Raw genomic sequence first — 27,841 nt, forward strand, 5'->3', positions numbered from 1 at the left:
GTGGCTGAAACATAGAGTAGAAAACAATAGAGAGTAGAAAACAATCATAGGAACGAATGGCTAAGAGCGGAAGATTGAATGATTCAGATGCGAGGCGCCCCCACCCCCCTCCCTTCCTTCATGTCAAGCTGATGCAGCAGAGCTCTGTCATTCGTCACTTTCATGATGAGGACAATGGCACGCACGGGTATCTCAAGCGCTACCGCTTGAGATGTCGCCAAGGAACCATAGAGAGATCCTGGTAGCTCTCCCCCTCCTTAATAATCTAACATGAGGCTGCGTGTATCATCAGCGATGCTACATCTGCTGCCAGTGTCCACAGACTCAACTTATTTATTTTGTGTGTAACTTTAAGTACTGCGAGAAATGTCCAGAATTATTACTGAAAGCTTGGGGCCTCAATGGTGCCCAGAGCCAGGAAAGCTATTAAAAAATGTATATGGGCAACTTAATTAGCTACTTCATCTTTCCTTTTAAATCAAACGTCATTTTAGATGAAGTTGAAGCCTTGCTAGTGAGGAGGGAGCATAACACATGCGTGGTTGCCACACAATATTGTTTTTACATCGCAGCTGTGAATCAAGCATGTTGAGAGTGGGAAGGGGAGATTGTGCATCCTACACTGAAGGTCAGCTCAGTTAGGTTGAGGCTCGCAGCAGTTCCAGCTACAGAGGTCATTCAAGGTGGCTCAGTGCAGTAGATCCTCATTGGTCACACTGAGGTACGTATGTAAAGACTTTTGTGCCATTCAATTGTAGTTAGTAATGATAATAAGAATAATAATAATAATAATAATAATAATAACAGATGTAGCCAGTAATAGCAAATTACGCTTTTCTGGGGATGAGAAAATGCCGTGGAATTCATCGCCAGTGGTCCGGCTATCAGTCTTTTCAGGCTTTGACATTGTCAACATGGGAAGCGGGATGCATTTTACTATGTATGGATGTTTTACGTATCCATCTCTGTCAAGTAGGTAATGTATGTTGCTGTCCATTAGATATGTCACAAGACGGATGAATGTAGAATGTGTCTTTTTTCACCAGGCTCGCTGAACTCATGCCACATATGGCGCTATATATAGACGATATATCACATATACAGCGATGTGTTTGTCTATGATGTGTGTGTGTTTGCGTGTGTGTGTGTGTGTCTATGTGTGTGTGTTTGTAATTAAATTATTCTGTTCTTCATACAATGGGTGCCGACAGCCTACTGTTCTTTCAACAGATTTGTTTGGTCTCTATTCCAAAACGTGCATTGCACCAAGCATACCACCAACCACCTTTGCATCATGCATGCATACTTGACACAATGAAGAGTTGGCCCGAGGCTCTGCTGACCTAAACACACCAAAGCCAGGAGACATCCTGTGCTAACCAGTTAATTATTGAGTCGTTCAATGTTCTCTCACGCAATTCATGTTAACTCTCACACCTCATCTTTTTCCTCCCTCCATGAGCACTGTAGCTTCCAGAAGGTCCTGGCTGTTTGTTCGCATTGCAGTGGAGCTACTCTATGGCCTGTACCCTCTGAAGGGAACCCTCTGTTCCTATAGGCTCATTGTCAGTCATAAGTCCAGCTTTTATCGTTTTAACCAAAAGTTAAAGGAATACTCAAAATCTTGAATCTCATAAACCGCCCTGTGTCCACTTGTGTGTATTGATTTTTATACTTTTAGTTCTTCTGATTTTGGTTGTTCTTTGTGATCTCAGCTTGCATTTGGCTTTGATGAAAGTGTCAGCTGAATCACTAACTACTATAGTTAACTACTATAAGTCTATATAACTAGTAGAGTCTTGCATTCTTGCCCCTCATGAATTGCCTACTGTCTAGGGTTATTAAGTAATGTAGAAGGGAAAAAAGAATTCACTCATTTATTAATCATCTAGATATGAAACACTAAGTGTGGCTCAACTTCTGTATTAGAAGTGTCATTAATTCAACACTGTTTGATGGGAGTGTTTCAAGAGAGAATATGTTCAATGGCAAATATGTTAATGCTTTACCATTAACATTTATTAATGTATTCATCGATTAAGTTTATAAATTAACCTCATCTGAATCCGTCTATTAAAACAGGGATCATTAACCCACCAACGATTGGCTATATAAACTGGAAGCAGCATACAGAGGAACCATAATGTGTAACGCGCTTGATTTCGTCACACGATGCGTGGCTAACGTCATACAAAGCTCAAAATGGGACAAGACTGGAGACAGAATCATTAATTGCATCTTAATTAAAACGGTTGTGGTTGTGTCTCGACACATGGCAGGCACATTTTAGGAGGCTTACCGTTGAGCAGTATAAACATAATTTCAACAGAGCAACCCATAAATATATATATTAAAGCTTAAAATATGTCAATCTCGAGGCATTGAGATTCACAAATGTATCCTTATCTACCAGAAAATACAAAATACAATATATAATTTACATGCATGGAGGTAAACTGTGTTTTTTCTCTAGCACCTTGATCTCATTTGTGTTTTACATCACAGTGATGGTCCGGTATCACAACTCTGACTGTCTTTTTTTACTTTTGGAGAGAAACATGGTGGCACGTGTAGAGATAGCATCAATATAAAACGCTTAAGTTTAACATCTTCAGACGTGGGTGAGGTGTCTGTGTTTTCGATACTCCATGACATTTTCGCCGCCGGGGAAGTCATTGGCTCCGTTCCGGGCTGGGTTATCAACCGGAGGAATCTATAAGTAAAAGTAAAATAAAAAAGGTTGATGTGGATGGATCTCTTTTCCCATATTACATTCCATGTTGTACATTTTTAGCAGACCGTCTGTTTTGGAACCAACCAATGGATTAAATGCAAATGATGTTCTTTAAAATAGAGTGGATAAGTACTACACATACTCATTCCCAATTGTGAATATTTTGTATAGTACAGTTTTATGACAGTAGGAACCGCGGCAAGCACAAAATAAACCTCATGACAATTTGTTATGAGCAATAACAATGTGTAAATAATTCATCGTTTTTTCCCCCCTCCATTGGCCGATGGCATAGCAAGTGTATACTTAGTGTTTAATTTAATGTTTTAATAATATGTTGCAAATAGGGACACATAATTAATATATGTGTCAACGTACAATCACAACCACACATATTTGCAAATGGAATAGTCATAGTGTAATGCAAACAGCTGTTGCTAACATGCTGTCGACAGTACTATTTATGTTTTCTTGGAAATAAATTTGTTGATTTTGTTACCTGATAAATGCGGGGGTCGTCGTTCTGACTTAGATCCCTTTCAACACTTGGAGTCATGCCTGCAAAAGAGGGGAGAGGAGAGTGTTACAGAATGTGTGTGTGTGTGTGTGTGTGTGTGTGTGTGTGTGTGTGTGTGTGTGTGTGTGTGTGTGTGTGTGTGTGTGTGTGTGTGTGTGTGTGTGTGTGTGTGTGTGTGTGTGTGTGTGTGTGTGTGTGTGTGTGTGTTTGTGCGTGCGTGCGTGCGTGTGTGTGAGTGAGTGGTGCTCTCCATGGATCGGATACATGCTTTAGTACACACAGACACAGGCACTGTTATTTTCTTCAGGTGTAAACGTTAAATATTTGATGTGTTTGTGTGCATGCATGCGTACGTGCGTGCGTGCGAGCAGGCCCTTGGTCTGTACTTGTTCGATCATCCATTGCAAATCCCAGGTTAATGGTTCCATTTCGGGGGCGTGCTGCAACAGCTCGACCCTGCAGCCTTCCTTCCCTGAGAGCATAGTCAATGGTCACGTAGATGTCAATCATAGAGATGGCATTTCAACAAAAAAGAATTGCCAGTAGCTTCACCTTACCTTAATTCCTTTTCTGAAAAAAGCGTAAATAGATAAAGAACAAGAATTAGAAAAATATATAAAATCAAATGTAATCAATTCAAGTATTATTATTAATGGTAAGGGGCTTGGTTGGCGCTGGATTATTTGATGAGTTATGAAATTTTCCTCCTTAAAATATATTCTATAATTAGTAAAAAATATTATTTTTACTAATTTACTAAGAAACAACAAGAATATTGAGCCGATTTTTGCAGATGCCATAGTTGTAGTCCCACTTTATAGTCATTGATTACCTTTTTCCTTCTTCCGTCTGATGCAGAAGAAAATCAGTATGATGAGCAACACCAGTAGTGCAGCGATTGAAAAGGACAAAACCACAGCAATGAGGACGGTCCAGTCGGTTGGCGTAGGGACTGTTAACAAAGGTTACACACACACACACACACACACACACACACACACACACACACACACACACACACACACACACACACACACACACACACACACACACACACACACACACACACACACACACACACACCTTTGAGCTTATTTTGTTATAATACTACAATCTGTAATATGTCGTATTTCAATCAAAATTGATATATGGTTGGATATAGCCCTGGGGGCTTGATTGGGTTCAAACAGAAGTGATGGTTGCAGTGTGTGTGTTTGCATGTGTGTTTGCGTGTGTGCATGCTTGCGTGTGTGTCTGTGTATTTGTGTGTAGAATGCTCTTCAAATGTGTCCCTATTAGATTGAAAGAGTTAGCTTCTAGGTAACCCGCCTAGCCCACAATGTAATAATAAAATGGAAAGGTTTGGCTCATGCTACTGATGAGGGGGAGTGTAAAATAACTACTAAAGGCCCACTAGTGTGTGTCTATGACACTTGTATGGAAAGTGTCCATTTCAGAGTTCAGCTACATGTCATTGAGGAGCAGATGCGTAGGCACCATGCCTACAGGTAAACTGTGTGTACATTTGGGGGATCAAACCCAGAGCCTTTCGGCTGGGAGTGGAGTACCCTACTCACCGCACCCTCCTGACCTTCTACCCCCCCCGCTTCCCCCACTTTATCACAATAGATTGTAAGCACTGATAAGACAGAGGAGCCATAAATCCAATTTCCTGTCATTTCTGTTGTTCAGTGTCAAAAACCCGTAGACAGTGCAATTAAAACAGATGCAAACAAATGCAATTGTTTTAATTGCATCGATTATTTTTGTCTGTATTGCTTTGAGATTCCTGAAACATGAAGTGCAATCCAAAGTATTTTGGATTGCACTTCATTGCTTTCCTTCTTTTGTATTATTAAAAGAAGGAAAGCAAGTAACTCACCAACCGACAGGTAGACGGTTTGCAGTCCGGTGGCTGCCGAGAGGAACGCCCGGCACTGCACCGTTGCATCCCGGACCGCCTTCATTGTGAGTACGCTGGTGCCGTTGAAGGTTGACCCCTGTTCCTGGAAGGTGGTGTTGTAGAGGCTGGTGTTGGCCAGCTGACCGTCCAGCAGCCAGCTCACCTCAGGGGCGGGGAACCAGCCGGACAGCTCGCACCGGAACTCCGCCTGTTGGTCCTGGTTCACCGTCTGGTTCCCGGACGAAATATTTATTGTGCCTTGCTCTGGGAGGGAGTGAGAGAGTGAGAGTGAGAGTGAGAGTGAGAGTGAGAGTGAGAGTGAGAGTGAGAGTGAGAGTGAGAGTGAGAGAGAGAGAGAGAGAGAGAGTGAGAGAGAGAGAGAGAGAGAGAGAGAGAGACAGACAGACAGACAGACAGACAGACAGACAGACAGACAGACAGACAGACAGACAGACGGACAGAGAGACGGACAGAGAGACAGACAGACAGACAGACAGACAGTCAGTCGTCTTCAAGGTAATTGTCATCGAGAGGGGTCAGGTCATTGGCATACAATACTCTGGGGTCCACAAACTTAGAAATGTTCAAAGATCGATACATGATTGATTGGCTAAATCAACCAATCATCCTCCACATCCATCAGCTCCACAAGTTAAGCAATCACCATTATCTGAACACCACCCAAGCTAAAGGGTAAAAACCTGTCCTAATGCTGCATATATTTAATACAACATTGATAGATATACAATGTATTCATCATGCATAACATATATCCAATGCATTATTTATGTTCCCTTCAATGTATTGCTGCACTGCTGACTTTAAGTTGCTGGTGTCATTATATGTTTTAGGAACATCGTTAGGAAAACAACCAATCAGAGACGGGCGTTTTAATGGAAGTGCTACACTCAAGGTAAAGTGTCATCAAACCAAGATCCAACTAATAATAATAACCATGATAACACATCCCAGAAGGTTTAAAACCACCACAGGCATGCCAGACTTGGATGAGCCAGGATAACCTCACCGACCAATAAAAAGAGTAAAGACCTGCAAAACTCTGACCGAGCGAACGTCTTCATCAACATCTGACTTAGCAAGAAGGATATGTCAGCCATCAACAAAGAAAATGGCATCGTTTTAATTTGAGACATAACGTCCCTCATGTAGAATATGCATGCCTCACACATTCCCCATGTCGAAGAAGCAGGTGCATACATGATCAAGCACTGCAGTACATGCATTTGTTTCCTTCAGGCACCGCTTACTCTCCTCTATGCTATCATGGAGCCTCACACTACACATCCCTACAGATCCCCTGTCACTCCCCGCTGACATGTTTTGTTGCCACTGAAATAGGAAATGTAGCACAGATGTAACATCCATCCCTGCAGAGCAAGGGATGGATGTTTCTCGATCCGTCCTTTGGGAGCGACCCGTGTCTGATTTAAGTACCCCCTGAAAGGTTGATATCTCAGCGCGTTCTCGAGCTCCTCCTTCAACAGAGCTGATTCAGATAGAATGCTAGTCAGCCGTTTACCACTAAACGCACTACACTGAAAGTCAATCAATGTCGACAACATCCACTCGACTCAGAGTCCCTCACAGTCAACGTGTCATCTGCATGACATCAGCATGAACCGTTAAATGCAACATAACCTGGCTGGCACTAATGCGACCAAGAAAAGTGTTCATAATAAATAATACAAAATAAATAATAATAATAAATAATAATAATAATAATAATAATAATAATAATAATAATAATAATAATAATAATAATAATAATAATGAAAAATTAAAAATAGTAAAGCGAAACTATTTGTGTTCTTATTATAATTGAATAAGAAAAATATTGATATGTTGTGGTTGTTTTGTTGTTGTTGTTGTTGTTGTTGTTGTCGCTGTTGTTGTCGTTGTTGGTGGTGGTGGTACCTTGCACCTGAAGCGTTGCTGTCTTGGACCCAAAGAAGCCCTGGATGGTGCAGACCACCGGGCCGGTGTCGCTCTTCTGGACGTCGACAATGCTAAACTCCCAGGCGCCCCCTGTGCTGCCGGTGGAGATGTTGCGCGCTACGTAACGCGGCAAGGACTGTATGACGCCGTCGGTGCGGAGGATGGTCAACACCAGCAGAGGGCCGACGTTCCAGGTCATGACCCTCCATTCGGCGGTCACGTTGGCTTTAAAGCTCACAGTGGAGCCCAGCAGTACGGCCGCACTCAGAGGGTCCAGGGAAAGCTGCGCCCCCACTGTGAGAAAAAAACAGCAACCAAGCCATTGCATTACTATTCAATATTCAGTCATTCAGTCATTCCTTCTCATGCAAAGCGTCTGAACGTTGTTGCTCCGAACGAGAGAATGTTTTCTCATACATTAATAAGAAAATATGGCTAGGCTTATCTTGCTCAAGGAGACCCATAGGTAGGCTGCACACATCAATGTTTGAAGACAGAACCCTCCAGCTTTGCCCAAACCCCACAACTGTGTCTTAAGTATCCCGACAAATGTATTATGTATAATGCATAATGTATTCAGGCAATTTATGATTACCGGTTGTTTATTTTATTTGGGTTTCTAACTTCTCTATTGTATCTCTGGTCTAGCTCTTCCAGATGAGAGTACTTTGTTGTTGTTGCGGTGTTTGTTGAATTCTTATTTGGACTTAGATACAGTGCTATAATTAAAGTTTGTTGTTAGTCCTGTTCCGCATTGGCAACGTTGACAGGGTTTGAATGTCCTTCAGTTGAACTCGGTTCTTTGAAAGTATGAGAGGAGGATCTTGGCAATGTACAGACATTTCCTTTTCTTAGACCTCCCGTATTATCTGTGGCAAAGTTTGACAATGACTGTCAAAAGGAATTTAATCTGTGTCAACATTTTCTGCGTAATTGGTCTGCCTAAATCAAATCCTACACAAATTAATATTTGCTTATAAACAAACCCTTTAAAGTTGACATTAGGGTGCACAGGATAAATATATTGGGCATGGGGGCCGGTAGAGGCTAGGATGTAGGCTGACCCCCAGTCGATGGGCAATGGGTTTGATCCCCAATGTCAACAGCCTACTCGCAGGTTTCCGTGACAAATATACCCCAACCCACCTTCCTCCTTATCTGAATTGACTGAAACTCTGGATTAAGGCATCTCATAAACAGTTGACAGCACCAGCTGTAAATAGCTAAACAATGATACCTTTTGTACCAATATGAGGTCTACCTGTTTGGTTAAAGGTATTTCAAATATGTACTGTGTTATGTAACATCTATCATTAGAAATCATAGACAGTACAGAGACACACTGTAGTAAGTAATTATTACTGATGGCATACATAGTTCACCTCAATTGTCTGTTTCGGTGATAAATCTTTTAGTTTGAAAAGGGTGAATTGGCCATTGTTACTTCTGGACTAAGATGGACAGTCGAACCATCATCAATCTGGTTTCAGGCTTGGCCTGAACATGAAAAGAATGTTCTTTACTTTTCTTTCAGTTCGGTGAACCTTTGCTAAAGGCCCCCTTTTCTTTACAACTAGTCCAGAAGCAAACATGCCTTGAACTAATTCAAATATTTTAAAATACATGGTTATTCTATATGCAGACAATGTTCATCTCTTCTGCCATGGTAAACATTGTATTGTACAAATGGTGTTCAAATATAAAAGAGTGAAAAAATTGGTAGAAATGGTTTCAGTGTAAAAGGTTAGAATGTTAACAGACACACACACACACACACACACACACACACACACACACACACACACACACACACACACACACACACACACACACACACACACACACACACACACACACACACACACACACACACACACACACACACACACACACACTTTATACTTATTAACCTCCCTTTCCATTATTCTCTTCAACTTATCATCAGCATTAAAAGCACTTAATACATATGTATGCTGACCTCCAGATCCAAACAGCAGGAGAAAGGCGAACATGTATTTGTACATAGCGTCCATTATGAGTCATGCAGTTCTTCAGATTCTGAAATACAAAGCAAAAACACTCCACAAATTTCTTATTTTATACAGACCATGATAAAAAATCAGTTACGCGCATGCCCATAGCCAGCTATGAGGTCATTGTCTAGAGATAAAACCAAAACGAAATACAACTGTATACAAAATCAGCGGCTGAGAACTTCTCAGAGATTAGTAAATTATTAATTTAATCGCTTAATAATTCATGAGACCCCTATTCTTCAAACCTGGCTACGGCCCTGGTTATGCGTTGTGAAGGAAACTCACATTTAATGACAGATTCACTTAGCATTAATACTATACTGATTCCCATTACATCAACTCTGTGATGCAACAAGAATGGGGCCTTTTTCAGATGTCAGATGTCAATATGAATCAAAAATATGAAGCAAAGGAATAAGGAAACATGATATCAATACAAAATACTTACGCACAGATTCAGTTTTTATCTAATGGATGGAAGTAACTATGACATAATGCATCTTATAACTATCGTTATTTTCTATTGTAACTACCACATTTTTTCTCAATGCCTCATGATTCCTAGCCAGACCTACCTTAGAAGTCCTTTATGAAACAAACCTGTCATGAAACAAACACCACTAAGCACACCTAGCAAACCTTATTGTCTGCCATCCCCACCCATATTTTGAAACCAGTTCTGCTGTCAGTTGTGTGTTTCCCTGGTTCGATGTTGATGATTAACGGTGAAAACGGCAGCAAGTTCAAAGCGGGGGAAAAGCTAACTTTAATCTGCTGTATAATTAAGCTTTCTCAGTCCAAGTCAGTTTCGATTGAGCACGGGGCTCATTTCCAACATGGGCTGTCTTGGATTCCTTGATCCCGAGCTTCAACACATCATTCATCCCATTATGTTTAAATGACAGCCTCTTATTAAGTCAACGGTTCTCCTCAAACCACAAATCAGCCCCCTAGTAATTGACCCACTTTCACTCACCTCAGGACAGACCTCTCCGTGGGACCGCGACATCGATCATGACTTCGCTTCCTGAAACACTCGCTGGGCTGAAGGGACCCTGTCCTCACACACGCACGCAGCGAACAAAGTCCTTCCCTGCAGCTCTATTATGACTTGTACCTGCTTTGCATACCTGGGAGTCACCTGGTTGCCGTAGCACCGCAGTGGTTGGCTGACTAATTTAAGGGTCTGTGTGTGTGTGCGTGTGTGTGTGTGTGTGTGTGTGTGTGTGTGTGTGTGTGTGTGTGTGTGTGTGTGTGTGTGTGTGTGTGTGTGTGTGTGTGTGTGTGTGTGTGTGTGTGTGTGTGTGTGTGTGTGTGTGTGTGTGTGTGTGTGTGGAGGGCTTACCCATCTTCAGAGAGGGTTCATAAATATTTGGCCTGTTCAGCCCTTTGAGAATGTAATGGTGATTAAGGGCTATACAAATAAAATGGAATTGAATGACGACCTCTTTTCTTTTCATATTTGGTCACACACACTACTTATTATTATTTATTTATTTCAAAATATAAAAAAAAAAAATATTATGATTATTAGATGGAAACGGTTGTAGACTGTAACTTTCAAATGTATATCAATGTCATTGCTTTAGTAAGCAAAGGATATGTGTTATAACACATAGCCTACATATATTTTAACTGACAAATGAAAAACAGGATCATTTTGTATTGTAAACTTACTGTATCCCTCCCTGATTACTCATATATTTTGGTTAGATTAAATACCTTAGCCTCGACCACACCTACATACAAAACTAAAATGTAGGCCTATTTGAAGGATGATAAATTGACCGACAGGGGGTGTTGTTGGTACTCTAAAGATCATACTGCCTTTCATTTACGTCGTTTAAACCGGAATAATCCTTTGATGAAAATCAAAAACTTTAGACAAAGAAAGCGTTTCAAACAAATAGACAATAGATGTATCTTTAAGTAATCAACATTTTTTTGTCATTGTTTACGTCACGTTTCTGATTATATCACCGTGTAATCTCTTACCGGGATGCTCCAAATGTGCGTTGTGGGCGAGAGAGAGGGCGGGACTTTCCGTTCTATTGTTTTCGCAGCGAGAGGGGGGGAGGGACTTTTGATATAGGGACATTTGCCACCCGTTGGACAGAAAGGCGCTAGGGAGTCAGGTGACAAATTATAAATGTCAACAAAGTATATACATTGATGAGGTCGTGGTAGATGAATAGGTCAAATAAGAGACTTTCACCCTGGGAACCAGTGTTTTTACCCAGTGTTATTTTTAGGTTAGGATGAGCCAGAACGCCCTGAAGGCAATGGTGTCCCATTTGCTCCAAATGTAGGCCTACGTTATGCCCAGGGAGTGGGCGGGACTTTCCGTGACATTAGTTTAGCGTCGAGAGAGAGGGATGTTAATATGTTTCGGACATTACTTTATCTCAGTAAAGAAAATGTTTACTCCTCAGACTGTGTAAAGCTCAGAATGTAAGATTCCGGAAGTTGTGTTGCAGTAGACCGGGGTAACGCTACATTTCTGGACCCCCTCTCAGCCTCGTATCAGACTCATGCTCCCGGCTTGAAAAGGCATTTGGTCAGGAGCTATGACAGACTATGACTTTTGGTAGAGGAGGCGGCTAATGAATGAATCACCTCTGCGTCAAAGTCAAACAGCAAACTGATAAGCCTGTGATAAAAACAGTTTGACCGATGTCTAGCGGTGTAGAGATAACGGTTGTGGTCTGTGGAACAATAGTTCACAACCTCGAACAGATGTCTCAGTCAACTATTATCATTGAGGATTGTAGTTAGGCATTTTTACCACTAGAGGACTCTAGAGGATTACCGTACACACAAATGGTAAAGCGCCATAAATGTTCTCATCCACGGTGCTTTCACCTTGGACGGGAAATACATAATAAAGAGATCATGTTGCTCAATGCCTTTATACGTAGGAGTACGAAGATACGTACGTTTGTAAAGCGATGTTTCGATGTAAAGCGATGACGCTTTGCATTGAAGCAACAGTATTTTCTATTGTTTCATCTGGTACATTCATTAACCATGAATTTCCATTAGTTAATTCAGTACTAAGCATTATTATATATAATTAGCATAAGGGTTAGGGTGTGCTTATGTTGTAAGCATGGCATTCGGCCTAAGCCCAAATAACAGCTGTGCTAATATTCTGCACAGATCTCCCTCTCTTGTGATGTTGCAAGGCTACATCATTAGTTAACTGTTAATTAACTGTTGATAATGCTCATTACGTCATTAACAAATGGTAGTTATTGGTTAATGAATTTACCAAAATTGTAAAGTGTTCCCTAACATCTAAACGTACGACTACAGATGGACAGGCAACACTAAGGAGAACTGGCCAAATCTCTTTTTTTGTTATGAGAGCAGGGGCCGACAATTGCGGCCGGGATGTTTTAACCCAGTCCAGACACAGCTGGTATTATGCAGGGAGCAGAAAGTAAGCTTCCATGAAACACAGGAAACACATAAGGGGTGATTGGGCCAGCCATGGAACCCCTCAAGTCTGTCCTGGAGCAGTGGGGCGTCCGACGTGTGATCCTGGAGATCATAAGTCAAGGCCTAATGTTTATGGCTTGTTACATTTTCCTGACTTGGTAGCCGAAACCATCCGGTTGTTTCTCACCGCAGCTAGGTTTCACTATATTGTCTCTCCATTCATAGCAGAGACAAGACAGTGAGTGTTTCCACCTCCACGGACCGATGTTGTGACCTTGAGGAAAACCTATGTTGTTAAGAACGTGATGTTCAAGACGCAAGCGTTTTCTTTCTTTTCAGATTGTAACATTGTCTCTTTGTTCTTCGCCATTATTTAAGATTTAACACGACGTAGCAGATGTTTCCGTAAGCTCTGTGTTAATATCACTGATTTCAAGTGTACGTGCTGTTGCAACATGTTTCTTCCTGTTAGCTCACGCTGAGGCAAAAACCTTACATCATGTCCCAAAACAGTTAGTCATTAGTTATTATAATGCTTAAGAAGCATCCACAAACTGGTGACTCTGAAAACAAGTTCTACATTTCATGTTGACCAAAACTACTTTCCAAGTCTCAAAGTCTAACCCGACACCTGCAAATCTAAACAGAGACTTAACATAAAAAATAACCCTAACCGCATTCATAATGGAGGGCATAAACCTTTCTAAGACCATTCTTAATGCGTCGGTGTGTTGTGCATCCTATGAATCATAGGAAGTGTCCTGCTGGTGCCCCCACCCCCTCTCCTTCACCCAGCTATAGAGTAATCTGGCTTACTTGCCACCCCAGATGGGAAGGCCACCGTCCACTCCTGAGTAAAAAATCCACTTAACTATGCCGAGTGCCATGACCTGGTCAGTGGTTCCACATCGGGTTTGCATATCGTTTCATCTACCCCACTTTTCTCTCCTGAAGTGAGAAGGGACAAATAAGTTGCAGAGCGTGTGTGGAGGTCCACTGCATAGAGGTGGACTCTCCCTCCCCCAGAGCCCAGCCTCTACTGTACGAATGCACGGAAGAGGCTGAGACTGCTCTCCCTCCAACCTTGTGTCACACATTCCTGTCGGCCCCAGTCCCACCCTTCCCATCCATGGGCTTCTGTGTGTGCGCCTGTAGTGCTTATAACTCACTCATAAATTGGAGAGGCAAACATTTGTTTTGTAGGCAGCTCAACCTGTCCAACGAGTACCGCAGGGTCACTCGCTGAAGGGGAATTAGCATTAACGTCCAAGTGGCTTTGTTCATGGCTAATACTCATCACAGCTGTGCACACACCTCCCACCTGTTGTTGGACAGCAAGACCAACCAACACACTGTGACACGTGCGAGAGAGAGAGAGAGAGAGAGAGAGAGAGAGAGAGAGAGAGAGAGAGAGAGAGAGAGAGAGAGAGAGAGAGAGAGAGAGAGAGAGAGAGAGAGAGAGAGAGAGAGAGAGAGAGAGAGAGAGAGAGAGAGAGAGAGAGAGAGAGAGAGAGAGAGAGAGAGAGAGAGAGATTTGATCAATGGAGGATTTGTCTAAGGTCACCTTTACTTTCATACTTCTGGTCCTCCTCTAAGGATTAGGAGGTCTCTATTTCAGTAGGCCTACTCACCGATCAAATGGTTAATTTCATTGCAAATATAAATAAAATATTTTGTGCTTCCAAAAAGATATAGCAAGGCCTATATATGCACTTCATGCAACTTGGTAGGAAATAATTTACCATTGAGATATCCTTAAACATTTAGACGTCCTTAAAGATTGTGAGATAGGAAGTGGGAGAGGGGGTTCGCTTGCTTCCCCTCATATGGCGGCATGTCGTTATGAGAGGTCTGCCATTTTCTCTTCCTATCTTTTCTCCTTAACCTCCTTTACATACCTGATGAAGACAGGATCAAATATGGACCCACTAAAACAACAATAACCACCTTTCCCTTTGATCAGAATCTGTAATGCCACGTCTTTGCTTAGTAATTAGGCCTACTTTGTAACGAGGTTGCAAGTATTGGTTACTATTATTGCCCAACTTTCATGATGCGGCCATTCACAGAGATTCCACAAGGAGGCTGGTTTGATAGAAGATATTTAGTTTAATTGTTCTGTTACGTTTGGCGTAGCCGTAGCAAAAACAAAGGAGATCCTGCCATCGTAACCCTTCTGCAAACACGGCGATTACTATATGGTAGAATACAGAAGTCATCGAAGATCGCGGATAGTCTTCAGCGGACCTGTGAAATGTAACCGTACTTCCCCCCGTTATTTTTTCGGAATAGTATATATGGTAACATTAGGCGAGATACATTATGCATAAGACGGGAGCAAATTTAACCGGGAGCTTTTCCTATTAGAAGGGTTTTTAGTAAGAATGGGTGCGACACGAGAAATGACTCGGATATCGGCAGGCGTGTTCCCGTCTGCTCAAGGACATGCCCCTTGCCATCGGGGAACTAACGTCGCCATACTTCATCAGGAGCTCTCTGCCACGATTCGTATTAAATAAATCGACAGAAAGACTGTTTAATTGTTGTCTAAATGATTGAATGATCCTTTAATAGCAAGTAATTGATGTAAACACTATGTGCAAAGGAGAAGAGCGGGTCCAAGACCTAATATACGGATAATATGTCGCCATTTCCCCCAGCTTGTGTAGGCTTTAAAGCTCTGGCTTGACGAGCACACGCCCCTCTTAAGGGCTGATGCCAATATACGTAATGCTAAGGTAATCTTTTGTAAAATGATGATTATAATAAAATGATGAAAGACTGAAGCCTTTTATTACATTTATTTTTGGAGGGAAAACCCAGGCAACTCAGTATTTCAGATTCCTAAAGTCGAAGCGCCAAAGTCTGTTTTCTAATTTCTAACAGCCACCCATTTTGACTTGGCGGCATATGACGGAGGAAAGACAAATAACCTACATATTTGTGATTGGCATTGAAATTTGCCCACACAGGTAATGGCTAAGATTTGAAATCGTGTTGTTGACGACCGTTTAAGCCAATCAATTGCCACCAGGGGCGGGGAGTGTCCTGTCCATCAGGTCGGCTCTGTAATGATTTGAATAGGGAGGGAGGGGGAGAATCCAATCCGGTTTGAGCTAGTTTTTGTTCCAATGGAACATTATCGTCTCGCTTCGCTGTAATAGACCTTAGTTAGAATCCTAAACAGTATTTCCTACTCTATCTTCGGCTGTATCTTAATACATTTCGCCGCTTTTTCCCGCTCCAAACCACAACAAATCAACCATGCCGAAAAGGAGGATGAAAGTGAGTAAAATTATATTTTCTTTCATGCATACACTGAATAACATTTATGAACTGTTTCTCAAATTGCGTTTAACTGTTTGCCTGGTGTTCTGCATGAATCCATTCGTGTGCATTGTTTTCTACTGCGAGAATGGCAACGTCTTGGCGCTTGCAGCAAGTAGTTTTGAACGTATCCACTGGTTTGGTTTTTAAAGTGGCAGGATCGAGTTTTATATTTCCGTGCAGTGATTACATCTGTTGAAATGTTTAAGGTTCAGCTGTATTTATTTGGGTTCAACATCACGATTGCAACGAGCATATTTCAATGGGGAAAAAACATTTTCCCCCAATGCCAGTTTTTTTCTTTGTCGTTTGGTCGTAAATGTGCAGAGAAAGTTAAGACGTATCGACCGTTGCATTTTTATCTGTTGTTTCCGCCATTCTGAAGTTTACTGGTGAAAATTTGATCGAAAGCGTGATTAAGATCGTACTGAGATACGGTAACGTCGGGCTATGAATCATGGCATTTCGGAAGATTGCCATGGCTTATTCGAACTGGCCATGTCTCTTTATGTCTTCCCGCTTAGAAAGAGACGCCCTCAGACGATATTCCTACTTCCGTAATGCCACACTTAAAAATAAACAATGAGACGCAATTATTTCGCAATTGTGATTAAATGCACGTTTCTCGTAGCATTGGTTGAATGTGTTTATTATAGCATTCGCCGTCTTCCTTATTTTCTTCTCGATTTATTCTTGGCTCATGCCTGCCAGTTGCAGGTTATGCAATGGCGATCGTTCAACATCACAGCGCCACTCTTGTTGCTGGGGGTAGTCGTGTTTTCTGCTATCCATTCGGGGGCATCTCGGAGTTTACAATTTCAAATGGATGGCGGGAACATGTATTATTCTAGCTGACTCGGTGGGGGTGGGGGCGGACTGTGGATGTTTGGAGATCCTCGTAATGCCAGCGAATGGGCCGCAAGGAGGCGTGGTAGACGCTTGCCACGCCTCATTCAATGTTACAATGCTCTTCTAAATAACCACGGACACATTATTTCATTAATGGATAATTTGATTAAATGACTTCGATGCATATTGGGGTTAACCCAAATGCGTTTACGCCCATTTCTAATACTCTTCTTCTCTTTACAGAATGATGAAGCTGAAGCCGGTGATTCGGTAAGTTTCATTTCGTTGTGTTGGTTGGTTGTTTTATTTTTGTCAAATTTCACATATTTTTGTGTATCCCCTCCAGGGGGAGCTATACTCACCATTTATTTATTTCAAATCTATTTGTTTCTCTGTAGGCCAGGAGGACGTCGTCAAGACTAAAGGACGTGAGTACAAATCTCTGTACCCAATTATTTATATATGCTGCTCTATATACGTCTTGAAGTGAAAGGTAACCTTGTATTTATTTATTTTAGAGAGCTGCCCCAGCACCCGTTGTAACAGCAGAGCCCAAGCAAAAGATAAAGGTAAGATCTTCACTGGACATCTCAATTCATTGTATTTCATATCAACAACCAAACTGCATTTGCTATGAGTTTCCCTGAACCAACCGGTTCCATATCGTCACCATGTGGTTTTAACTACCTGCAGAAGGCCCCCGCCAAGCCCAAAAAGGCCAAGGAGGTGGAGAAGCCCAAGCCAGAGGAGGAAGCAGAGGCCCCCGCGGAAAATGGCGAGGCCAAGGATGAGGTGAGGCCCAGAGGTCACATAGCTGTGGCGCTAACGCTAGGTGTTCACCAAACGACCATAATGGAACTCTAAAATTAGAGACGTTTTCACTATAAATGTGATAGTGACAATGCGACCATTCTGCCATGTTGGGCGTTGACGCTGATATTCATCCCTTTCCTTTTTCGGTCCAGGCTCCATCTACAGACGAGGACAAAAAGAAGGAAGATGCAGAGTAGCGGTTCGCCGTCACCAGACTTGTTTGACCCAGCGCTCCCTGTTCCTCCTTTTATTTCTTTTCTTGTACAATTCAGGGGAATATTTTTACCAACTATTTTCTAAATACTGTTTTTTTTAGTAGTGTGATTTGTAGAAACGGGTGGGAAGGGGGGGGGGGAGACACAAGCTTTTCAGTTGTTTTTTTTAGATGAGGAGAATACAAGTTTCAAGATCAACATCCACAAATTGGACGCCGTGGGATGACTTGTCCAAATAATTTGACCCCATTGGTTTTCTTTGGGTGGGGTGGGGGGGGGTTAGTTGTGTGGGGCAAGTTACCGTCTGAAAAACGTCTATAATTTCCAGGATGAGCTTAATTGTTAACTCGGGAGCACTTACCTGAGTGGATAACATTCCATTAGATGCTTTTTTTAATGGTCAGTATACTGTAAGTATCGAGGGCAGTAGGGCTGATACTCACAGCAGGGCAACACGCTTCGTGTCATATTGTTTTATGAGGAGAAAATACAGTGTTTAAGGGCGTTTTTAAGCTTTTTATCCCTATTCCTTATCTCTTGTACACGTGCAGTTTTCTTAACCCATCCGTACAATGGACCCCCCCCCCCACCCCACCACCCCAATAAAACCCTTACTTTTACCGAGGATTTCTCAGAGTAGTTAAGCTAATGAGGTACATGCTCATGGCCAATAATGGCTTCGTTAATGCAGAGAAACAAAAGTACACTCTTGAGCGGTTTAATGCATACCAGCACTAGCGATATTAATGTGGGTTTTTAGGTATCTGTATCATGGATATGCGAACGTTTTCTTTAATTTCTTGTTTATAGATGTATCTTCTGTGTGATTGTTATAAATAAACCAAAAAAAAAATGTCAGTCTGCTTTTTTGCAATCCATTGCGGAAAACTAAATGCAAATTAGAGTAAATGGACTATATAAAGGTGTGCAATTGTATGTTTTATTTATTTTACATTGCATTTTATACCTGTCCTATTTTTATATATGTGTTGTGAGTGAAATGAATGCATTACAATGGAAAATTGGTTATGATAGACCATGGTAGCAAGATCATTTTGAAATTGCTTAAGACATCCATCTACTAAATTGTTACAAAGGAAGGGTCAAAACATAGATTCTGTTGACTTTTCTGTTTTTAATACAATACGGTGCTGTACAAAAATAACTTATTTTCAGATTTTTTTTTTAAAGAATGAATGAGATGTGTATGTATTGAGTGTCTTATACTCAAACATCCATCAACCCATATATGTAGATGTTATAAAAAAAGTTAAGTCTTCAGTAAACATTCTGTAACTTCAAGAAAATGTATCACTGAAAGCGTACTAAGCAATGAATGGCATACATTCAGTGAATTAAGTCCACCAAATAAGCTTCTGTTTGGTGTTTACATCTTTTTTTTTAGAATAAAGTGATCAAACAACCAGCAACTGGTACAACAGTGGAACCTGCAGTTACTATATTGGTTATATATTGTAAGTTGTTTCACGTGGCTATTGCAACTGTTATTTAACATCTAGAACTGAATAGTTTGTCAACATAATGAATACAAGGTCTGTTAATACAAAGATAAGATCTGAAATGGTTTCTTGGGATGAGTCGTCCAAAGATACAGTGGTTGGTTCTTTCTGATTAGTTTTGCAGTCAGCAGTCCAAGCTTCTGCTTTCAGAGTGGGGACTCGAAAACATTGTACCCAGGAAAAATATCAGTCCATTTTCTCTGCAATCCGTCCCATTTTGGTACGCATGTTGCGCATAAGGAAGAAACAGACAGTGGCTGCGGCCATCGCCACCTCAGCTACCCAGAAGGCCATGTCCCAGCTGTGATTTTTGGCTATGGTACTGAACGGGAGTCCGGCCACAAAAGCACCAACTGTGGAACAAAGCAAATGTAGAATATATTAGTAGAATTAACTATAACTGGGAAGTCTTTAGTATAAACTGAGTGTTACGATACGATACGATATAACTTTATTAATCCCCCGTAGGAGAAATTTGTTTGTTGCAGCAGCAGTGGAAGGACACAGGACAAAATAACAATGTAATAAATACAATAAATAAATACAAAGTGCTAATGCATAAGGAGACGCTTATAGTTAATAGGGACAAAAACAAGACAAACAGAAACAACATCAAGATGGGTGATGCATATACACATATATACGCATACCTAAACACACACACGCATGCATATGCAAACACATAGACATACACAAACACAATCATCATCGGGCACTGTTGAACAGCCTAATGGCTACCGGCACAAAGGAGCACCTGAAGCGCTCCGTCTTACACCTGGGGAACATGAACCTGTGGCTGAAGGTGCTCCCCATCTGCCACAGCTCAGCATGGAGGGGATGGGAGGGGTTGCCCATGATGGACTTGAATTTGTCCCTCATTCGTTCGGCCCCTGGCTGAAAACCACCCCAATGTATGTCCCCAAACTACCGTTGAGCATCCTTGAGCAACAAGCCCAGTCCCTACTTGCTCGTCGTGAATGACCGTCATCAGCATGCCATGTACCGTAATTCACCTTCAGTTAAAGGCTCCCCGGGATGATTGGTGAAATAGGACGGCTTACCGTTAGCCATTAGAGCTACCACAGCATGGGACGTTCCACAGAAGTTTGACGGAGCACTCTCACTGGCTATTACACCGAAGAGAGCTATTGGTCCATAAGAAGAGAATCCGAACAAAGCACCCAGGAACAGGATCCATATCTGTTAGGGATTCAATCAATTACAACAAAGGGGTCAATTGTCGCTCATAATTTCCAAAATAAGTATACTGGTGGTTAACTGTACTGTACTTTTAACCAGGGGAGTTCACAAGCATACCTCCTTCTCCGACAGGCCAATCAAAACTGAGATAGGGTGAAGGGCTTGGAGCCAAAGAGGGGCCTCCTGAAAAACAACACCAAACACTTGCGGTCATTCATTGACCCCCCACGAATAATGGTGATGGGGATTTTAACGTAAATCTGATGGTATGAATTGGAGTGCTCAAATTACCTCAGGGACCTCGGCTGTGATGGTGACTCTAAAGAGGTACATGGACACGAACATGCCAGACATCATGCAGAGGAGCAGGCCATGGCGAGGGTTTCCGTGGGTGCCCAGACCTTGCTGTCAGGCAGGGCGGGATGGAATTAAAATTGGAGGAGAGTTGAGATTGTGCAGAAGAAGACTGCAACATTTCTCAATTATCGCAGTTCCTATTTGCACCGAAGACACAGTTAATACAGAGTGTGAGTGAAGATAAGAGACAGGTACTAAGCAGTCTCCCCAGATGGGGAAGTACTGCCATGACATGACAAGGTTCATGATGTCAATCAAATTAAGTGCAAACATTTATAGCGATGCATGATATCCAACCGAATGCCACGCTTTGAATCAATTACCCGAAAATGTGTAAGCCATTTAAAAGTTTGACGGCCAATTTGTAGGGACGAGGCGGAGCTCCAATTGATTCGTTGGTAGAACCCTTTAGGATCTAGTGCTGTGTGCGATACAGAGACTAACAGCCGTCTGTGTGGACGGTCGGCCAAGCCCTGTATGGTCACTCACCCGTGCCACGGCTCGGTCAGAGAGGAGCCCCGAAGCCAGGCTGCCAACGAAGCCCCCGACCTCAAGGGCACTCATGTAGGAACTGCCTGTTGGCAAACCAGTCAACAGCCTCAGAGACGTAGAGAACCAACCCCCGGCCAGGCTACACAAACACCAGTAAGAAGCTTTTCCTATTTTAATGTTTTAACCGGCACATATTCTTACTGTAACGATAAAGATAATGATATTTCAAATTGTACCGATGTTTAGCTATTTTATAGAGACTATGTTACATTTCTTTGAGTAGCTCGAAAAGAAAATTGTCAATATAGAATATAGAAAAAATAAACGAAACAACGATAAGAACGAAAGAAGAACAAACACACTGATTAAAATATAAATAACGGCGTGACCAATAAGATATGAGCTAAAATAACTGACCCATGAGCACTGATTGGCCCTTCTCCTGTATGAGGAACAGCTGTCCCCAGTCTGTGGCAGCCGTCTTCACCCCAAACACCACCATGTAGCCCAGGGACAGCACCCACAGGAACGGGGACGTCAGGAACTCCCGCAGTGTGCTTTCGTTGTTTCCTTTTCAAAATGGAGAACCGAAAGAATTATGGTGACGACCGGCAACGCACGTCATACCCCACTTATACGTTGTTATATTAAACAGTGAAATGCAATAATCTGAAGAAATAGATTGTGTAAGCTATAGTACGCTAACGATAGGTAAACTGTTACCCAATTCATACGTTTTTCCAAATGACCAATGACACAGCAACCGTCTCCATGTTATGAAGTTAGATATCGCATAGTAAAATGAGCGCAATGGCCTTCCTCGTATCCCTACCTCCCTTCGCTCCCTTTTTCTTCGCTGCCTCGACGGCGGGCAGGCCCACATCTGTGGGCTCATTCTTGACGAACACGATGCACACGAGCGAGAAGGCGGCGCAGACGATGCCGGAGGCGGACAGTATGGTCCTCCAGTCGTAGTACTGCAGCAGCACGGTGGCCATGAGCGGGCCCAGGCTGCCGGCCAGGTTCATGCTGCAGGACAGCACCGCCCAATACGTACCGAACTGGGACGGCTCAAACCACTGGGACGCAAACCACACATGGAGAGGGGTTAGTTGTTATGGCAATTTTTTTGTTGTGGCAATTTTTTGTTGTGGCAACCCTTTGTTAGAAAAAAATTGGTTTACAACCAAGTTTCGTTAGGTAGCAGTAAGGCTACAGGAATCAGACATCATTCTTTTTCATTTGGCATGTGCGTGTATCCAAAGCGACTTAGAATGAATTCAGATACAGGGTAGGGGTTGGGACATCCTAGCAACCCTTTTTAAAGCAATCTTATGATCTTTTTGTATATACACATTGAATTGTAATTCACTCAATAAAATGTTTATAATAGTTGAACCCTTAAGAATAACAAAGTCGGTAGATTAATATTGACTCCAAACTCAAGAGTAAAAAAGGTGGTACATCTTGTCTGTGTTCAGGTCACCATTAGGAGAATTGCAACACATTAGGTCATTAGGAGACGTTTATGAGGCACCTAGTGTGCTTGTGGTCAGGTTTATGGTGGTGACTTTATGCTGAGTTGGTTGCATGCCTGAGAATAGTGTCGATATAATTCTGGCCTTTGACAACCCTCTGGCACCAGTAACGTGAGACTACTCTGAGCTTGGCATTCAGGCTGCTGACCACACGCTGGTTGAATCACCTGCTATGGGTGGCTGACCCTGGCCTGATTATCATCCTGAATATCTATTGCGTTTCATTGCATAATGCAGTCTGAAGTTTCTTCCGTCTGAGTTTTTTTTTTTTTTTTTTTTTTTTTTCATCGGAGACTGGGCCCGGGGTCGCTTCAACCCAACTGAACACTAAGAAGATAACGATTGCGCAAGTAACATTGTTCTCCGTTTTTGATTTGAGAACCAATATTTCAGTTTGTTTTTTAAAACATCCTCAACAGCAAAATCCGAACCCTTCGCTTCTAGACGAGCAGTGTTGTCATTATGGTGACACGGATTCCATCAGCAAATGTTCTTCAAGTCCTGCCTACAAGATGCTGGTTATCCGAGCTGATGTGACCTGAAGATAGCTCAAGCAAATGACACCATACTCTGAATTGTAGACATTTTATTCAAAGGGGGTAGGGATTCAGGTGCTGGAACCAGGCAAGCTTGACCTCAAATGATGGGGGCCACGGTGGCTAGATAGACTCAACGATTGCTACTATCTGCCACAGAGAGGGAAACTTTTGATTTAAGTTGTTCTGGCTGAAGATGCTATAACCAGAAGTGTCCTCCTGTAATCTGATCCTCATTGCTTGTAGGCTACACTCTGGCCCACAGGTCACATGCCAAGGCCTATTTTTGTTCCCCCAAACTTAAACTTTAACGCTTTGACAGCCTCTCTAGGGGCCCCCTGCAAGGTGTAGTGCTAGAGAAGGAGGATTAGAAATATGTGTCACTAGAGTAAAAAGACTAAATGTAGCTTTTTGAAAATGAACACCATGACATATGCTAGCTTGATATTTATTTTTACACCACATAGAGCCACACATTTGTTTAAGTATATTATGTAAAGTATCAAGACAATAGCCTTCAAAACAATTCCAAAAGCAAATAAAAAAGTTACACTAGAAAATGTCTACCTATACACAGCCACTATTATATCAGTGTTTGTTAATCCATTGGGACCATTAAATGACCTTGTACTTGGAAAAATCAATGCATTTTGTTTTGCCATCCATGCCCATCATCTGCTCTGGACCTCCTCCAGGCCAAAAAGTTGTCTCAGGACAGTCCTACCACCTATCTGAGAACAGGGGGTAGGATTCTCCCCTCCCATTTTTGAACCGTATCCAAAACCAACTGATGGAATGTGTACTCTTCCTCCGACACCTAAGACAATGCCAACACATAGTAGTGGAGTATCATAAACAACATACGCATGTGTGTAGCACATTTCCTCTGACTGATGACGGCTGCAGACGGTTACAGATCTCTCAGTCTTTTCCCTTTACTCCGGGTCCTATTGGGCTGAACCAGGCCAGGCACGGCCTGTTCTCACACTGGTTTCACACTGGAAGGGTCTACACAGAGACAGTGTTGATCCACGAACTCGGGGGAAGATAGCGTAGTGGTTAAGGTGTTAGACTCCCAGCCCAAAGTTACTGGGTTCGATCCCCCATATCTGCATACCTGCCATCATCCTAGTGCATGATGCGCATAATGCTAACCCCACTCTGCACATGCATCTGAATTCAAAGTGTGACTTTGGATTAAAAACGTCTGCTAAAGGACTTAATAAATAATAAGTGCTAATGGCGCTAGAGGGGCACTTTTCTTTAGCCAGCTGATTTTGCTCATCTTGCGTGTTGTCGAATATAACCAGAGTTTTCTGAGGCCTACCTTGCGGAGGACTTTCCCACAGGGGGGCCAGCCACAGCCCTGTCCCAGGCCATTGATGAACCACAGCAGGGAGAACATGGCCACTGTGGAGGACCAGGAGAACACCACATTGATGCCCCCCACCACAAAGAGGCCAATGGAGAAGAGCCAGCGGGCGCTGATCCGGTCCGACAGGACGCCACTGATGAACTTACTGATGGCGTAGGCCATTGTCTGGCTGCTAGTGATCAGGCCTGCACGCGCACAGACACACAAAGAAAACACGAACCATGTAACACCATGTAACACTATAGCCAATTGGATGCTTGATCTCAGATATCAACCTAAAATCATATTAACAACAAGGAAATAAGCACTGACGAACCTGAACACACCACAAAATATTTGTATGCTATTTTAAGAAGAAGAAAAACAACAACGTCATACCCAGGTCATCCTTGTCAAGTTCGATTTCCTCCATCACAGAAGGCATGACAAAGGAAAAGGTCTTCCTGTTGAAGAAGTATAGCGAGTATCCAATAAACATGCAGATAAAGATGGTGACTCTGTAGTAGCCATATCCAGTGGCCCCCATGATTCCAGTTGTATTGCTTGTTTAGGTTTAGAGAAAAGCTGGTACTGCCACTGTGTACCAGAACAATTATCAAAATCCCCTCCTCAATTCAGTGTGGGACTCGAGTCCGTCGGCATCTGCAAGGGGAGGTAGGGAGAGAACGGGAGAGGGAGAGAAAGGGAGAGGGAGAGAGTGAGTGAGAGAGAGAAATGAGTGCAACACACTGTTCTTGACTTTGTCAAGTGTAGAAGTCCTTGACTTTATCAACAGTGTGACAAACAGCGTTTAGTAGAACAGGTGAAGATTGGTCGACAGTGAAGGGTTTAATTATCACACTAGTGAAACATCCCAAGTTAGAAAGATTTAATTAAATTTGATCTGGACTTTACTTGCTTTAACTAAATGTGTGTTACCCAAGCCTCTTTGATTGGCTTCTAATTGATCTGGCTGTCTGATCAACTGAATAATGTGGCAGTTAAACATCTTAAATTAACCACTGAAAAGGTACAGACTACGTTTCTAGAGAAAACACAGATAATGTGGTTTACCCGATAACAAAGCATAATTACGAAGTTTCTTAGATGCACATCTATGTAAACATCTCCATTCACTGCATACAGTAACTCATCATGTGTTCCACGTATGACGAAGTGATTTGTGGGCGCTGCGCCAGTTTGCGACTTTTCAAGGATACACTTTAGTACACCAATAACACCTACAGATCGGAGGCATATCCGACCCCTAAACTAGGCCTACACCGATACATACATTTGCAACATGTCTATAACTACCACTGATATGAATCGTTACAAGTCCTGTAGCCTAAGCTCGTACCTTTCATTCAAATCTCTACTGCTGCAGTTCTGTGGCGCTATTTCCCATTCGTCTGTGGCGACGCGGCTTTGCGTGTGATCGTCATGCCGTAGGCCTACGCTATTGTGACCTCAGCACGTCGTTAAATGCTTCAACCTAAGGGCTCACATATTTTATTGTTTCTCTCTGATACTTTAAGTACATTTGAAAACACATGGGTAGGCTAATAAACGTGCTCAGTGAGCAATTTGTCAACATTTCTGGATTGCGTCTGTATAAACCCGATTGTTTTATTGTTCCCCGTTTATTTGGTGGTAGCTTTACAGGGTTATGTAGGCATACACATGTTGGTATCGGGTTGTATTATCCATCTCAATTCAGGGTTTATTTCGAAGGAACTCGGTTGGCTTTAAACGTTAACGGGTGTTGCACTTACATGTGCGTCCTATCGGATTTTTGGCAGCAGTAGGTCTAGATCAATTATTTTATAAATAGCCTTACACATCAAGGATTTTTTTTAATGTTTCAATAACCAAGTGGTTTATAAAGTTGACCGTTTGTGTGGTTATTCTGATTTGTTTTGATGTGTAAACGTATTGCGTCCTAATATCGCCAAGAGATGGCACTAAAGGAACGCAATCTTCATCTCTACCTCAAGCTTAAGCAAGACTACAGCGCCATCCGATGGAAAGTCATCTATTGCGCACGCACATATTTCTGATTCCCTCAAACTATTGGGATTTCGTCCAAATCGTAAAAAATCTCATCATCCATTTCGGAAGCATAGGAATTGTATTGCTAGCAATGGAGTTTTTGTCAATGTTTAGCATTTAATCGTGAAGTTATTTGTACATTATACATTGTCGACGTGTTTGAAACTGCCATAGCGTTTCTCATGCGAGACTTGGCAAAACAACACTTTCATTATCCTAGGTCACGGTCAATTAACGTTTGATTGGGATTTTACATTCTACACTCTGTCGATGCATGCAATAAAACAATTATATGATGCATTCTTATGTATAAGCCCTTTAGACAAAATGCATACTGTACTGTCCAGCATGTTTTCCAAACCAGTGACACTATTTAATTAAAGATTTGATTAAAATAATTGAATTCATGTGTCCCCAGTGTCTGCAATCTACCAGTAGCCATCCCTGGACAATGTGCACTGCATCTCTACTCTATTCACTTTGGATAAAAGCATCTGACATCTGAATAGAGAGCCTAATTTAGATTCAGGACTCTCTCTCAGAAACACCACAATACGACTGTGAGGGGATATTTATATCGGGAAGGGTCTAGTGTGACACCAAAGCCTGACAGGGAGTGGTCTACTGCGCCACATAGGCAGGGAAGGGTCTTGTGGCCCACCAAGGTCTCACAGGGAAGGGTCTAGTGGGCTACCAAGTTCTCACAGGGAAGGCTCTAGAGGGCCGTCAAGGCCTCAAAGGGAACAGTCTAGAGGGCCACTAAGGCAGAGAAGGGTAGGGGGTGAATGAAGAGTAGACCTGAAGTTGATGATGGTAGGCCGATCTGGCCTTGAAGATATCGGGCTAGAAGACCGACAAGCCCCCATTATGTTACAGTCGGCCTAGGGGAACCGGTCAGCAACAAGGATGATGTCCCTTCCCTTATCTGCCTCCCACGAATGCAGACATACAAATGGATGCTGAACCCAGAGGACAAAGTCATTTATACGACTGAAATGAAC

General features: G+C 42.3%; 3 protein-coding genes across 5 annotated transcripts; 1 reads left to right on the forward strand and 2 right to left on the reverse strand.

The window, feature by feature from the left end:
- Window positions 1-1,863: 1,863 nt before the first annotated feature.
- Window positions 1,864-11,168, reverse strand: igsf5a (immunoglobulin superfamily, member 5a). 2 transcript variants are annotated; one of them, XM_060057256.1, is made up of 9 exons: window positions 10,123-11,168; window positions 9,089-9,168; window positions 7,090-7,404; window positions 5,134-5,418; window positions 4,084-4,203; window positions 3,809-3,821; window positions 3,638-3,723; window positions 3,234-3,292; window positions 1,864-2,713 (listed from the first exon to the last, which is right to left on the reverse strand). In XM_060057256.1, exons 2-9 carry the CDS (start codon window positions 9,141-9,143, stop codon window positions 2,612-2,614), a joined length of 1,035 nt encoding a protein of 344 aa, XP_059913239.1. In that variant the 5' UTR covers window positions 9,144-9,168; window positions 10,123-11,168; the 3' UTR covers window positions 1,864-2,611. The 2 variants fall into 2 exon arrangements, with proteins under 2 accessions (XP_059913239.1, XP_059913238.1); XM_060057255.1 differs by having other exon boundaries at window positions 3,605-3,723; window positions 10,123-11,165.
- A 4,500-nt stretch (window positions 11,169-15,668) lies between these two features.
- hmgn1b (high mobility group nucleosome binding domain 1b) lies at window positions 15,669-18,391 on the forward strand. Its single transcript, XM_060057260.1, has 6 exons — window positions 15,669-15,872; window positions 17,007-17,033; window positions 17,162-17,191; window positions 17,282-17,332; window positions 17,457-17,555; window positions 17,729-18,391. The coding sequence occupies exons 1-6, from the start codon at window positions 15,852-15,854 to the stop codon at window positions 17,771-17,773; spliced, it is 273 nt and encodes a 90-aa protein (XP_059913243.1). The 5' UTR covers window positions 15,669-15,851; the 3' UTR covers window positions 17,774-18,391.
- A 515-nt stretch (window positions 18,392-18,906) lies between these two features.
- On the reverse strand, window positions 18,907-26,259 carry LOC132461822 (glucose-6-phosphate exchanger SLC37A4-like). 2 transcript variants are annotated; one of them, XM_060057257.1, is made up of 10 exons: window positions 26,149-26,259; window positions 25,188-25,451; window positions 24,762-24,994; window positions 22,193-22,439; window positions 21,778-21,930; window positions 21,358-21,443; window positions 20,803-20,916; window positions 20,629-20,694; window positions 20,373-20,511; window positions 18,907-19,664 (listed from the first exon to the last, which is right to left on the reverse strand). In XM_060057257.1, exons 2-10 carry the CDS (start codon window positions 25,333-25,335, stop codon window positions 19,498-19,500), a joined length of 1,353 nt encoding a protein of 450 aa, XP_059913240.1. In that variant the 5' UTR covers window positions 25,336-25,451; window positions 26,149-26,259; the 3' UTR covers window positions 18,907-19,497. The 2 variants fall into 2 exon arrangements, with proteins under 2 accessions (XP_059913240.1, XP_059913241.1); XM_060057258.1 differs by having other exon boundaries at window positions 25,863-26,164.
- Window positions 26,260-27,841: the final 1,582 nt, after the last annotated feature.

The sequence above is a fragment of the Gadus macrocephalus genome, chromosome 7, assembly GCF_031168955.1.
Source record: "Gadus macrocephalus chromosome 7, ASM3116895v1".
NCBI classification, from domain to species: Eukaryota; Metazoa; Chordata; class Actinopteri; order Gadiformes; family Gadidae; genus Gadus; species Gadus macrocephalus.

Bases quoted from the DNA above. Each gene is read 5' to 3' on its own strand.
- hmgn1b (XM_060057260.1), top strand. From the start codon at position 15,852: ATGCCGAAAAGGAGGATGAAA. The intron at 15,873-17,006 runs GTGAGTAAAATT...TTCTCTTTACAG, and splicing joins TGCCGAAAAGGAGGATGAAA to AATGATGAAGCTGAAGCCGG. The intron at 17,192-17,281 runs GTGAGTACAAAT...TATTTATTTTAG, and splicing joins CGTCGTCAAGACTAAAGGAC to AGAGCTGCCCCAGCACCCGT.
- igsf5a (XM_060057255.1), bottom strand. From the start codon at position 9,143: ATGGACGCTATGTACAAATACATGTTCGCCTTTCTCCTGCTGTTTGGA. The intron at 4,204-5,133 runs GTGAGTTACTTG...CTTTGTTAACAG, and splicing joins AACCGTCTACCTGTCGGTTG to TCCCTACGCCAACCGACTGG. The intron at 3,293-3,604 runs GTACGCATGCAT...CCTCTTTTGCAG, and splicing joins GCCTGCTCGCACGCACGCAC to GCATGACTCCAAGTGTTGAA.
- LOC132461822 (XM_060057257.1), bottom strand. From the start codon at position 25,335: ATGGGGGCCACTGGATATGGCTACTACAGAGTCACCATCTTTATCTGC. The intron at 20,512-20,628 runs GTATGCTTGTGA...AATCCCTAACAG, and splicing joins TTGGCCTGTCGGAGAAGGAG to ATATGGATCCTGTTCCTGGG. The intron at 19,665-20,372 runs GTAAGCCGTCCT...TTTGTTCCACAG, and splicing joins GGTAGCTCTAATGGCTAACG to TTGGTGCTTTTGTGGCCGGA.